Here is a 14,649-nt window from a genome sequence, read left to right as displayed (position 1 = left end):
CGAAGAAAAACAATCCTGATCCCACTCCTAATGATCCAACTCCCCAAGACACTATCCAAATTGAACCCTGCCTGCAACAGTTCCGTCCTCCATCACAGCGGGACCCACCTCCTCTTCCTCAAAATCACCCTCTCCAAACCTTCCAGGAATTTCTCACTTCCAGCCTTGCCTCTCAATCTTTTTTGAAAAACCTTAATCCTACTCCCAACATCACCACAGCCGAAGCCCAGGCTATCCGTGATCTGTAAGCTGACCGATCCATCATCATTCTTCCGGCTGACAAGGGTTCCACGACCGTGGTACTTGATCGTCGGGAGTATGTGGCTGAGGGACTGCGTCAGCTTTCAGACAACTCTACATACAAAGTTTGCCAAGGTAATCCCATTCCTGATGTCCAGGCAGAGCTTCAAGGAATCCTCAGAACCTTAGGCCCCCTACAAAACCTTTCACCTGACTCCATCAAACTCCTCACCCCACCGACACCTCGCACTCCTACCTTCTACCTACTTCCTAAAATTCACAAACCCAAACATCCTGGCCGCCCCATTGTAGCTGGTTACCAAGCCCCCACAGAACGTATCTCTGCCTACGTAGATCAACACCTTCAACCCATTACATGCAGTCTCCCATCCTTCATCAAAGACACCAACCACTTTCTCGAATGCCTGGAATCCGTACCCAGTCTGTTACCCCCGGAAACCATCCTTGTAACCATTGATGCCACTTCCCTATACACGAATATCCCGCATGTCCAGGGCCACGCTGCAATGGAGCACTTCCTTTCACGCCGATCACCTGCCACCCTACCTAAAACCTCTTTCCTCGTCACCTTAGCCAGCTTCATCCTGACCCACAACTTCTTCACTTTTGAAGGCCAGACATACCAACAATTAAAGGGAACAGCCATGGGTACCAGGATGGCCCCCTCGTATGCCAACCTATTTATGGGTCGCTTAGAGGAAGCCTTCTTGGTTACCCAAGCCTGCCAACCCAAAGTTTGGTACAGATTTATTGATGACATCTTCATGATCTGGACTCACAGTGAAGAACAACTCCAGAATTTCCTCTCCAACCTCAACTCCTTTGGTTCCATCAGATTCACCTGGTCCTACTCCAAATCCCATGCCACTTTCCTAGACGTTGACCTCCATCTGTCCAATGGCCAGCTGCACACATCCGTCCACATCAAACCCACCAACAAGCAACAGTACCTCCATTATGACAGCTGCCACCCATTCCATATCAAACGGTCCCTTCCCTACAGCCTAGGCCTTCGTGGCAAACGAATCTGCTCCAGTCCTGAATCCCTCGACCATTACACCAACAACCTGAAAACAGCTTTCGCATCCCGCAACTACCCTCCCAACCTGGTACAGAAGCAGATAACCAGAGCCACTTCCTCATCCCCTCAAACCCAGAACCTCTCACAGAAGAACCCCAAAAGTGCCCCACTTGTGACAGAATACTTCCCGGGACTGGATCAGACCTTGAATGTGGCTCTCCAGCAGGGATACGACTTCCTAAAATCCTGCCCCGAAATGAGATCCATCCTTCATGAAATCCTCCCCACTCCACCAAGAGTGTCTTTCCGCTGTCCACCTAACCTTCGTAACCTCTTGGTTCATCCCTATGAAATCCCCAAACCACCTTCCCTACCCTCTGGCTACTACCCTTGCAACCGCCCCCGGTGTAAAACCTGTCCTATGCACCCTCCCACCACCACCTACTCCAGTTCTGTAACCCGGAAGGTGTACACGATCAAAGGGAGAGCCACGTGTGAAAGCACCCACGTGATTTACCAACTGACCTGCCTGCACTGTGACGCTTCCTATGTGGGAATGACCAGCAACAAACTGTCCATTCGCATGAATGGACACAGGCAGACAGTGTTTGTTGGTAATGAGGATCACCCTGTGGCTAAACATGCCTTGATGCACGGCCAGCACATCTTGGCACAGTGTTACACCGTCCGAGTTATCTGGATACTTCCCACCAACACCAACCTATCCGAACTCCGGAGATGGGAACTCGCCCTTCAGTATATCCTCTCTTCTCGATATCCGCCAGGCCTCAACGTCCGCTAATTTCAAGTTGCCCCCGCTCATACCTCACCTGTCTTTCAACAACTTCTTTGCCTCTGTACTTCCGCCTCGACTGACATCTCTGCCCTTACTCTTTGCCTTTAAATATGTCTGCTTGTGTCTGTGTATGTGCGGATGGATATGTGTGTGTGTGTGTGTGTGTGCGCGAGTGTACACCTGTCCTTTTTTTCCCCTACGGGAAGTCTTTCCGCTCCCGGGATTGGAATGACTCCTTACCCTCTCCCTTAAAACCCACATCCTTTCGTCTTTCCCTCTCCTTCCTGAAGAAGCAACCATCGGTTGCGAAAGCTAGTAATTCTGTGTGTGTGTTTGTGTGTTTTGTTCATGTGCCTGTCTGCCGGCGCTTTCCCGCTTGGTAAGTCTTGGAATCTTTGTTTTTAATATATATTTTTCCCATGTGGAAGTTTCTTTCTATTTTATGAGCTCATAATAGGGTGGTTATGCCAGGATGACTTCACAGCCAAACTCAATTTCAACTTTTAACACACACACAATAGTTTTGTTGACTGCTATGAACCCTATCCCTCCTATGATATCTAAACTGCCATTTCCATATATGTTCCATTCCTTTTTAAATATTTCTGAGCTTTTTAATTCAGGTTTCATTGGCACTTGGTTCTCAGTATAATTTGAACATGACAATTTCTCTGGAGGACAGTAAATTCAGGGACATTGGTGCTAGTGCTTTATCAATTTAATATTAAAATCTTGACATTTGAGCTGTCTGCTTTGTATTGTGCTCTGTGCATTTAGAAATTTTGAGTGGAAAATGTGCATCAGAGAACCTAGCCTTTTTAAATGTTGAAACCCTTTAGTTCACAAACTACACATTCCAAAATAAAGTTGAAGAATACTGTAGAACAGTTTCTTCTGATCAGTTTTGGTAGTGTGGTTTTCTGTATGCCATATCAAACAGATTATAATTGGATTCAACTGCTAGATAATGTTAATGGTTGTATATCTAAACTGTTAATGACATCTTCCCTCACGTATTCAGGAGCTTCAGCTTGTTACTGGAAGCAGTAAATAAATTAACCAGAATGCTTTCTAATGTACTTTTGTGACAGATATCCAGATTCCATGAAGGATAGATGAAGTTAGCTTGCTGTATGTGATAGTACAGAAATTATACAAAAGAATTAGGTTTAGTCACATCAGTTTCTTGCTGAAAAGCATATACCACGTGGATTAAAACATTTTGCTCTGTATAAGATTCTCATTGTTTGCGATAAGTCAGTAACTCAAAGGATTTTCCTGACAGACTTACTGGTGACACATGTCTATAGAAAGAAATATGAGAAAATTACAGACCCACCTCACTCTTACTTGTGTTTTCCAAAAGTTAAGTCCTTGCAGAACTTGTAGTGCTTTGAGAATTTCCACGTAAATTCTAGAACCAATTGGCCTTCCTCCGTCTTGAACCCACTGTATTTTTAATATAAGTGTGAGAGAGACGAATCTGGCCTACTGCGCATTGCATGTTTGTGTGTGCAGGTCTAAAAAAAGTCATGAGTGAAATGTGGATGTGGCGGCCGAACGGCAACCGGCAAGTACCTGCTGTATTATCCATAGAGTTTCAGTGTATATGTAGAGAAGAGCTTGTGCTATTCTCTGCTGGTTTAGTGACTGTGGTGATTGTTAAGAAAAAAAGAAGAAATGGGATTAGACTTCCAGTTAATTCATGTCTTGGACTTGCTGGAGGCAAGACATACACTCCTGGAAATTGAAATAAGAACACCGTGAATTCATTGTCCCAGGAAGGGGAAACTTTATTGACACATTCCTGGGGTCAGATACATCACATGATCACACTGACAGAACCACAGGCACATAGACACAGGCAACAGAGCATGCACAATGTCGGCACTAGTACAGTGTATATCCACCTTTCGCAGCAATGCAGGCTGCTATTCTCCCATGGAGACGATCGTAGAGATGCTGGATGTAGTCCTGTGGAACGGCTTGCCATGCCATTTCCACCTGGCGCCTCAGTTGGACCAGCGCTCGTGCTGGACGTGCAGACCGTGTGAGACGACGCTTCATCCAGTCCCAAACATGCTCAATGGGGGACAGATCCGGAGATCTTGCTGGCCAGGGTAGTTGACTTACACCTTCTATAGCACGTTGGGTGGCACGGGATACATGCGGACGTGCATTGTCCTGTTGGAACAGCAAGTTCCCTTGCCGGTCTAGGAATGGTAGAACAATGGGTACGATGGCGGTTTGGATGTACCGTGCACTATTCAATGTCCCCTCGACGATCACCAGAGGTGTACGGCCAGTGTAGGAGATCGCTCCCCACACCATGATGCCGGGTGTTGGCCCTGTGTGCCTCGGTCGTATGCAGTCCTGATTGTGGCGCTCACCTGCACGGCGCCAAAGACGCATACGACCATCATTGGCACCAAGGCAGAAGCGACTCTCATCGCTGAAGACATCACGTCTCCATTCGTCCCTCCATTCACGCCTGTCGCGACACCACTGGAGGCGGGCTGCACGATGTTGGGGCGTGAGCGGAAGACGGCCTAACGGTGTGCGGGACCGTAGCCCTGCTTCATGGAGACGGTTGCGAATGGTCCTCGCCGATACCCCAGGAGCAACAGTGTCCCTAATTTGCTGGGAAGTGGCGGTGCGGTCCCCTACGGCACTGCGTAGGATCCTACGGTCTTGGCGTGCATCCGTGCGTCGCTGCGGTCCGGTCCCAGGTCGACGGGCACGTGCACCTTCCGCCGACCACTGGCGACAACATCGATGTACAGTGGAGACCTCACGCCCCACGTGTTGAGCAATTCGGCGGTACGTCCACCTGGCCTCCCGCATGCCCTTTATACGCCCTCGCTCAACATCGATGTACTGTGGAGACCTCACGCCCCACGTGTTGAGCAATTCGGCGGTACGTCCACCTGGCCTCCCGCATGCCCTTTATACGCCCTCGCTCAAAGTCCGTCAACTGCACATATGGTTCACGTCCCCGCTGTCGCGGCATGCTACCAGTGTTAAAGACTGCGATGGAGCTCCGTATGCCATGGCAAACTGGCTGACACTGACGGCGGCGGTGCACAAATGCTGCGCAGCTAGCGCCATTCGACGGCCAACACCGCGGTTCCTGGTGTGTCCGCTGTGCCGTGCGTGTGATCATTGCTTGTACAGCCCTCTCGCAGTGTCCGGAGCAAGTATGGCGGGTCTAACACACCGGTGTCAATGTGTTCTTTTTTCCATTTCCAGGAGTGTATTTTATGATATGTTTGTAGATAAGACTTGGTTGTTAAGCCAGCTCTTTTCTAAATGGACTTAAGTCTGTTTCTAATGTGAGATGATACGAGTTACTCACGAGAAGTTAAATGTTTATGTGCGAAGTGTGAATTTTGTTCTTATGAAGCTCAAATGTACCAATAGTCATTGAAAAGTATTCTTCGAGTACCAAATTATTTCGCAAGTGGTAAGAGAGTCTTTAAGGTTCCTGTGACTAGCATCATTCTTTGGAAAAGAAGTTTATAGAGATCCCAGAAGCTGGCTATCCAGAGAAGATGATCAGGTGTATACACCAAGTAAGTCGACTCGTATAAGATACCATTAGAAGCTGCTGACTCAGACAATAATGCTAATTGTAAACGAGTCATTATCCTTACGGTATGTAGATTACAGTTCTTATATGATGAATATCACTGTAGCCTTGGAGATACTAAGCTACTAACAGTAGATAATCTGCAACTATTGATTATAACTGAGTAAGCAGCAGCTTTCCTATAATTTGGCCATATTTACTTTACTAGGTGCAGGTAATCTATAGGGGTTTAACGATACATTATTGTTAATGCAGTTTCTGACAGTTGCTTCACTATTTTAATACGGAGCTTGATGTGTTCTGCATTGGTAAATGTTCTGCTTTATGATAGGATCTACAGAATACGATGTATGGGTGACATGGTTGTTGTGCTGCTATTCACCTTCTCTCTGTCATCTTAAAGTGCTAGAGGGGCATAACATTTTGCAATACAGGTGAAAACTCAAGGAAAGTAGAGACCAAGTGGTGTCACACTCATAGGTATAAGGCACATTTGTAAACTGATTGATGTATGAAAGTCCCTGCCTCATTACAGTACTTGCAATCCATTTTAATTGTCAAGTACCCTATAAAAATGCAGAATAGTAGTGAAACCAGTTCTGTCAAATATATAATGATTCTGGAAAATTACAGAGAGACAGAATAGCTGGGCGGTACTTATCTTCAAGATACCTGTCCTGTCATCTTTATTTCCTGTTGTCCTTGTTGCAGATAGGTCCATTCTATCCTGAGGTCTGAGTGATCTTTCCTTCTTTCTAACCTTCCCCAACCTATCTCAACCTCCCTGACAAAGCAATTAATAGTTCCAAAAGCTGGGAATAGTTCTGTCTAGTTTTAATGTGTTTATTGGCAATCCTGGAATTTTTCTCCTGGAGGTAAGTAAAGGGCCATTATTTTATAGTTCTCATAGCAAATTTGTGTATTAAATATTTTGAATAATTTATGTTAGCAAGTGTCAAATTGATTCTACTTTGTACAAACTCGAGGAACAGTTTCAGTTGAACTGTTTAATATCTATGATTTCATGTTAATATTCCAGGTTCAATTGAGTCACTCAAAGTACGATTCGAAGGAAAGGATTTCACATTGCAGGAACTTGCACAAGTTATCAGGAAGAACCCAAAAACTGTAATTATTGATGTTTCAACATTTCCTCAGGCCATTCCGTCAGTGCTTCAGTCAATACAGAAATCGGGGATGAATCTCAATCCACAGCAAGATGGAACAACACTGTATATTCCTGTTCCAGTGTAAGAACTTAGCATCATTTGTTTTTTTTTTTTTTTATTTCATGGTGTGAGCCTAGTACAGTGACTTCATTAATTGATTATAAGAATGCACAGGAGACTTCAGGATGTTGCTGTTCAGTTAATAAAGGATTCTGCCTGATGTATCAAAAGTTTTTGGACAAATTAGGGTATGTAGTTCAGTGCCATCATCTGCTTGATGAATGAATTCTAAATTTTTAAGTTACATGATGAGAATTTTTGTTGAAACTGTGTCTGCCACTTTGAATTGTTCTTCCCATCATTGTTGATACTATGAGGGAGGGAGGGAGGGAGGGAAGGGGGGAGGGAGGAAAAATATACTTTCTGTGTAGGATGGAACAACTTTTGATGACGGGGGGGGGATCTCTGCCACCTCAGCAGCAAAAGAAATAGGATCTATGGGAACACCAACCACTAGTCAAATTAGAAGAGCTATGCAGAGTCAACAAATGCAGCCATTACTGCCTCATAACTCAATATACAGGACAACAAATGAAGTGCACAATTCCCCAGTGACACAGTAGCCACTACTGTGCTTTGCAAGTTTGATTATACACTGAAGTGCCAAAGAAACTGGTACTGGCATGTGTATTCAAATACAGGCAGAATATGGCATGTGGTTGGCAACACCTGTATAAGATAACAAGTGTCTGGCACAGTGGTTACATCAGTTACTGCTGCTACAGTAGCAGGTTATCAATATTTAAGTTAGTTTGAACTTGGTGTTAAAGTCGATGTACAAGCGATGGAACACAGCACCTCCGAGGTAGCAGTGAAGTGGGGATTTTCCGTTTGACCATTTCACGAGTGTACTGTGAAAATCAGGAGTCCGGTAAAAAATCAAATCTCCAACATTGTTGCGGCCAAAAAAAAAATTCTGCAAGAATGGGACCATCGATGACTGAAGAGAATCGTTGAGTGTGACAGAAGTGCATCCCTTCCGCAATTTGCTGCAGATTTCAGAGCTGGGCCATCAACAACTTTCAGCGTGCAAACCATTCAATGAAGCATCATCAATATGGGCTTTTGGAGCTGAAGGCCCACTCATGTACCTTGATGATCACATGACACAAAGCTTTACAGCTCTCCTGGGCCCTTCAACACTGACAGTGGACTATGATGACAGGAAATTTGTTACATCGTTGAATGAGTCTCATTTCAGATTGTATCGAGCGGATGGACGTGGACGTGTATGGGTATGGAAACAATCTCATGAATCGATGAACCCTGCATGTCAGCAGGGGACTGTTCAAGCTGTTGGAGGCTCTGTATGGTGTGGGGCATGTGCAGTTGGAGTGATATGGGTGCCCTGATATGTCTAGATATGACTCTGACAGGTGACATGCATGTAAGCATCCTGTCTGATCACCTGCATCCATTCGTGTCCATTGTGCATTCCGCCAGACTTGAGCAAATCCAGCAGGACAATGCAACACCCCACACATCCAGAATTGCTACAGAGTGACTCCAGGAACACACTTCTGAGCTTAAACACTCCCACTGGCCTCCAAACTCCCCAGACATGAACAGTATTGAGAATATCTGGGATGCTTTGCAACCTGCTGTTCAGAAGAGATCTCCACCCCCCTCGTACTCTTACGGATTTATGGACAGCACTGCAGGATGCGTGGTGTCAGTTCCTTCCATCACTATTTCCGACATTAGTCAAGTCCATACTGTGTCATGTTGGGGCACTTCTGTATGTTTGCGGGGGCCCTACACAATATTAGGTAGGTGTACCAGTTTCTTGGGCTCTTCATTGTTAATGTTGGTAAAGACTCTATGCTGCAAAGCCTTCCTCGTCCTGTGGATTCAAGATTAATGAAGAGAGCTGATAATAAATATATGGCATAAGATTGTGATGACTATTGGATTTCATATTTTGTACTCGAGGTCTTTATCTTTGCCATGTGACTTAAGTTGTTCTGCATCTAAGAATAGTGTTCTATAAGTTGTTAACATTTTAAAATATGCATCAGAAACTCGTTACAGGAAATTGCAATCCTTTTCCTTTTTTGTTGTAGATAAAATGTATGCTTGTTATGGTAGAACAAAACACAGTTTTTATTTTCAGGGTAACAAAGGAATACAGAGAAACTCTTGCAAAAAATGCAAAAGTTCTTTTTATCAGATGCCGTGATAATGTGAAAGATGTGCAAAATCGATATATTAAAAAGGTGAAAACTCTTGCAGATATTTCAGAGGATACATCTCACAGTGTTCAAGAACAGGTTTGTACCATTTTCATGTATTTATTTTGCTTCTCAGCTATTTGGTTGATAGCTTATTTTTACAGTTAGATACTATTCTTTATGTCAAGCTGGGTCAACTGAACCTACTGATACCAGGTGTCAGATTTCCCACTTGATATAGTGATGATGTGGCATGTGACATCATGTGTGTTCAAACATAAAGAGAACAAAACATTCACAATATTTTTTGCTTGTATATTGTGTTTTGGAGTATACATTGTGATGTCAGACTAGTTGTAGCATAAGCCGAAGTATGTTAGTTTGAAAGGTGACCAGTTTGGTTGTGAGCTATTGAAACCAATGAATGTGAATGTGTAATATTAGTTGTGGTGCACTACTGAGCTGTAATGTTGCCCAAGTTTTAGGTTAGGTTGAAAGGTTGCAGTTTTGTTGTTGAAGGTTTCAGTTAGTGCCAAGTCACAGAAGCTTCCTTCAGTTGTCTCAATTCCATTTGTGAGTCTGCATTGCTTTATACACGTATCTAAATGCTACATAAAATTGAAAACATTTCATACTTTTGTGTGTTAAAAAAAAGCACCCAACAGCAATAAAGATGCATTTTGGTAAAAACAGATTCTGTGAAAATTAAGAATATTTTGACAATAGTTGTGCCATTAGTTTTTCCAGGACAGACTGTGAAATTAAGAAATTTGCATTTCACTGTTTACCAGTCATCTTGTTAACACGTTTGCATGTTAACTAAAAATTGTGGTCACATTGCAATTCAAAAGCTCAACTACCTATGTTGGCTTCAGTCACACAGCTTGAGGCTGTTGCCAATGGGCATCACTGTGGGGGTCTGGATGGGGGTTTGTCGGGGACGGCCAGCTCGTCCCACAAATCCCCCGATCGGACTACAACTGTGGCTGCCCAGGATACTGCCCACATTGAGGCTGATCCCTCACCTGTGGTAGAGTGAGAGGTCGTCTCGAGGTGTGGCAGGAGGCGAAAGACATTCCGGAGGGCTGAACGGATGGCCTCTCCAGTTCGTCTGACGAACCGGTTTCAGGCTCTGTCTCAGGCTGATGCTGATCTTCGGCTGGACACGGCTGCTTGTCCTGTTCCAGAGGTTGCCCCTCAGTCTGCAAGATCCGGGCGGTCACAGAGGGTGGGCTTACTGGTAGTTGGGAGCTCCAACATCAGGCACGTAATGCGGCCCCTTAAGGATATGGCAGCAAGAGAGGGGAAGAAAACTAATGTGCACTCCCTGTGCATACCGGCGGGAGTCATTCCTGATGTGGAAAGGGTCCTTCCGGATGCCATGAAGGGTACAGGGTGCACCCATCTGCAAGTGGTCACTCATGTCGGCACCAATGATGTGTGTTGCTATGGAACGGAGAAAATCCTCTCTGGCTTCTGGCGGCTATCTGATTTGGTGAAGACTGCCAGTCTCGCTAGCAGGATGAAAGCAGAGCTCACCATCTGCAGCATCGTCGACAGGACTGACTGCGGACCTTTGGTACAGAGCCGAGTGGAGGGTCTTAATCAGAGGCTGAGACGGTTCTGCGACCATGTGGGCTGCAGATTCCTCGACTTGCGCCATAGGGTGGTGGGGTTTCGGGTTACACTGGATAGGTCAGGAGTCCACTACACGCAACAAGTGGCTACATGGGTAGCAGGGGTTGTGTGGCGAGGACTGGGTGGTTTTTTAGGTTAGATGGCCTCGGGAAAGTACAGAAAGGGCTACAGTCTCAAAGGGTGCGGGGCAAAGTCAGGACATGCGGGGACCAAGCAGCAATCGGTATTGTAATTGTAAACTGTCGAAGCTGCATTGGTAAAGTACCGGAACTTCAAGCGCTGATAGAAAGCACCAAAGCTGAAATCGTTATAGGTACAGAAAGCTGGCTGAAGCCAGAGATAAATTCTGTCAAAATTTTTACAAAGGCACAGACGGTGCTTAGAAAGGATAGATTGAATGCAACCGGTGGTGGCGTGTTTGTCGCTGTTAATAGTAGCATATCCTGTAGTGAAGTAGAAGTGGATAGTTCCTGTGAATTATTATGGGTGGAGGTTACACTCAACAACTGAGCTTGGTTAATAATTGGCTCCTTTTACCAACCTCCCTACTCAGCAGCATTAGTGGCAGAACAACTGAGAGAAAATTTGGAATACATTTCACATAAATTTTCTCAGCATGTTATAGTATTAGGTGGAGATTTCAATTTACCAGATATAGACTGGGACACTCAGATGTTTAGGACGGGTGGTAGGGACAGAGCATCGAGTGACATTATACTAAGTGCACTATTTGAAAATTACCTTGAGCAATTAAACAGAGAAACGACTCGTGGAGATAACATCTTGGACTTACTGATAACAAACAGACTCGAACTTTTCGACTCTGTAAGTGCAGAACAGGGAATCAGTTATCATCAGGCCGTTGCAGCATCCCTGATTATGGAAGGTAATAGGAATATAAGAAAAGGGAGGAAGGTTTATCTGTATAACAAGAGTAATAGAAGGCAGATTTCAGACTACCTAACAGATCAAAACGAAAATTTCTGTTCCGATGCTGACAATGTTGAGTGTTTATGGAAAAAGTTCAAGACAATCATAAAATGCGTTTTAGACAGATACGTGCTGAGTAAAACTGTAAGGGACGGGAAAAACCCATCGTGGTTCAACAACAAAGTTAGGAAACTACTGCGAAAGCAAAGAGAGCTTCACTCCAAGTTTAAACACAGCCAAACCCTCTCAGACAAACAGAAGCTAAACAATGTGAAAGTTAGCGTAAGGAGGGCTATGCGTGAAATGTTCAGTGAATTCAAAAGTAAAATTCTATGTACTGACTTGACAGAAAATGCTAGGAAGTTCTGGTCTTACGTTAAATCAGTAAGTGGCTCGAAACAACATATCCAGACACTCCGGGATGATGATGGCATTGAAACAGAGGATGACACACGTAAAGCTGAAATACTAAACACCTTTTTCCAAAGCTGTTTCACAGAGGAAGACCACACTGCATTTCCTTCTCTAAATTCCCACACAAACGGAAAAATGGCTGACGTCAAAATAAGTGTCCAAGGAATAGAAAAGCAACTGAAATCACTCAACAGAGGAAAGTCCACTGGACCTGACGGAATACCAATTCGATTCTACACAGAGTACACGAAAGAACGTGCCCCCCTACTAACAGCCGTATACTGCAAGTCTCTAGAGGAACGGAAGGTTCCAAATGATTGGAAAAGAGCACAGGTAGTCCCAGTCTTCAAGAAGGGTCGTCGAGCAGATGCGCAAAACTATAGACCTATATCTCTGACGTCGATCTGTTGTAGAATTTTAGAACATATTTTTTGCTCACGTATAATGTCATTTTTGGAAACCCAGAATCTACTCTGTAGGAATCAACATGGATTCCAGAAACAGCGATTGTGTGAGACCTAACTCGCTTTATTTGTTCATGAGACCCAGAAAATATTAGATACAGACTCCCAGGTAGATGCTATTTTCCTCGACTTCCGGAAGGCGTTAGATACAATTCCGAACTGTCGCCTGATAAGCAAAGTAAGAGCCTACGGAATATCAGACCAGCTGTGTGGCTGGATTTAAGAGTTTTTAGCAAACAGAACACAGCATGTTGTTATCAATGGAGAGACGTAGACGTTAAAGTAACCTCTGGCTTGGCACCATGGGACCATTGCTTTTCACAATGTATATAAATGACCTAGTAGATAGTGTCGGAAGTTCCATGCGGCTTATCGCGAATGATGCTGTAGCATACGGAGAAGTTACAGCATTAGAAAACTGTAGCGAAATGCAGGAAGATCTGCAGGGGATTGGCACTTGGTGCAGGGAGTGGCAACTGACCCTTAACACAGACAAATGTAATGTATTGCGAATACATAGAAAGAAGGATCCTTTATTGTATGATTATATGAGAGCGGAACAAACACTGGTAGCAGTTACTTCTGTAAAATATCTGGGAGTATGCGTGCGGAACGATTTGAAGTGGAATGATCATATACAATTAATTGTTGGTAAGGCGGGTGCCAGGTTGAGATTCATTGGGAGAGTCCTTAGAAAATGTAGTCCATCAACAAAGGAGGTGGCTTACAAAACACTCATTTGACCTATACTTGAGTATTGCTCGTCAGTATGGGATCCGTACCAGATCAGGTTGATGGAGGAGATAGAGAAGATCCAAAGAAGAGTGCCGCGTTTCGTCACAGGGTTATATGGTAACCGAGATAGCATTACGGAGATGTTTAGCAAACTCAAGTGGCAGACTCTGAAAGAGAGGCGCTCTGCATCGCGGTGTAGCTTGCTGTCCAGGTTTCGAGAGGGTGCGTTTCTGGATGAGGCATCGAATATATTACTTGCCCCTACTTATACCTCTCGAGGAGGTCACGAATGTAAAATTAGAGAGATTTGAGCGCGCACGGACGCTTTCAGACAGTCGTTCTTCCCGCGAACCATATGCGACTGGAACAGAAAAGGGAGGTAATGACAGTGGTACGTAAAGTGCCCTCCGCCACACACCGTTGGGTGGCTTGCGGAGTATAAATGTAGATGTAGATGTAGATGTAGATCTTATTGCTAACCTTCAAAACCATGTAATATGGAGTATTTTCAAATAATGTTAGTCTGTGACAAGGTAACATGTAATCTTATGTGTGACTTGTTTCATAAGCGTGTGTAAATGAACTTCCCTCAAAAAGATGTGGGATTTTTAACTCAAAGATAAGTGTTTTGTGTATAAACATGGAAGGAATTGTCAGTAAGTCAAGGCCTGCAAATAAAGGCTTACATGGTTTACATGATTGTCTATTGTTTGTTCCAGTCATAGCTCTGATAATTTTTTTCTGTAGCTTAAACACTCTGAGGAGACTTCCTTTATCAGCTCCCCAAAATATTATGCCATATCTTACAACTGATATAAAATATGCATGATACACAGCTTTCCTAACAGCTAAGCCAGTTGCTTATTCAGAACCCTCATTGCCTAAACAAAACTATTTAACTGCTTTAGTGAGCAATCCACATGATCAGTCCATGACAAGGTTTTGTTTATGGTCACCCCCAGAAATTTGAATGATTCTGCAGTTCTCTGCCTTTATAACTTAACTATGTTAAATATTCAACAGTTTGTTTGGTCCTTTTGTTAAGTTTTGCTTTCATAGCATTATTATTTATCCAATTTTCTGGTTCTTGAAGAGTCTGCTTTGTTTTCTGTGCTAATTCTTCAGTGTTTTTACAGAAGACTACTGCTGTTGAGTCATCTGCATACAGAATCGTATCTGAAGTCACCTTCCCGGGCATGTCATATATATAATATGGAAATAGTAATGGTCCTAGTATGGACTCCCGGGGTACACCTGCTTGTATTTCCTTCCAACTAGAGCAAGCTTTCTCACCCTTATGTTGTATGACTACCCTCTGTTTCCTATTTTTGAGACACGACTTGAACCAATTTAAATATTTTTCATGGAAGCCATAAGAGCTGTCCTGTTATTTACAGGTAT

General features: G+C 44.0%; 1 protein-coding gene across 1 annotated transcript in view; it reads left to right on the top strand.

Moving 5' to 3' along the window:
- Nucleotides 1-14,649, top strand: part of LOC126267341 (ribosome-recycling factor, mitochondrial) — a 73,093-nt gene that overhangs the window by 38,984 nt on the left and 19,460 nt on the right. The window contains exons 4-5 of the mRNA XM_049972463.1: nt 6,707-6,917; nt 9,010-9,166. Of these exons, the coding sequence (XP_049828420.1) occupies nt 6,707-6,917; nt 9,010-9,166 (368 nt within the window). The remainder of the gene's footprint in view (nt 1-6,706; nt 6,918-9,009; nt 9,167-14,649) is intronic.

The sequence above is a fragment of the Schistocerca gregaria genome, chromosome 4, assembly GCF_023897955.1.
Source record: "Schistocerca gregaria isolate iqSchGreg1 chromosome 4, iqSchGreg1.2, whole genome shotgun sequence".
Classification (NCBI taxonomy): Eukaryota; Metazoa; Arthropoda; class Insecta; order Orthoptera; family Acrididae; genus Schistocerca; species Schistocerca gregaria.
The sequence above is the reverse complement of the archived record's forward strand: the minus strand, read 5'-3'. Positions and strand labels throughout refer to the sequence as shown.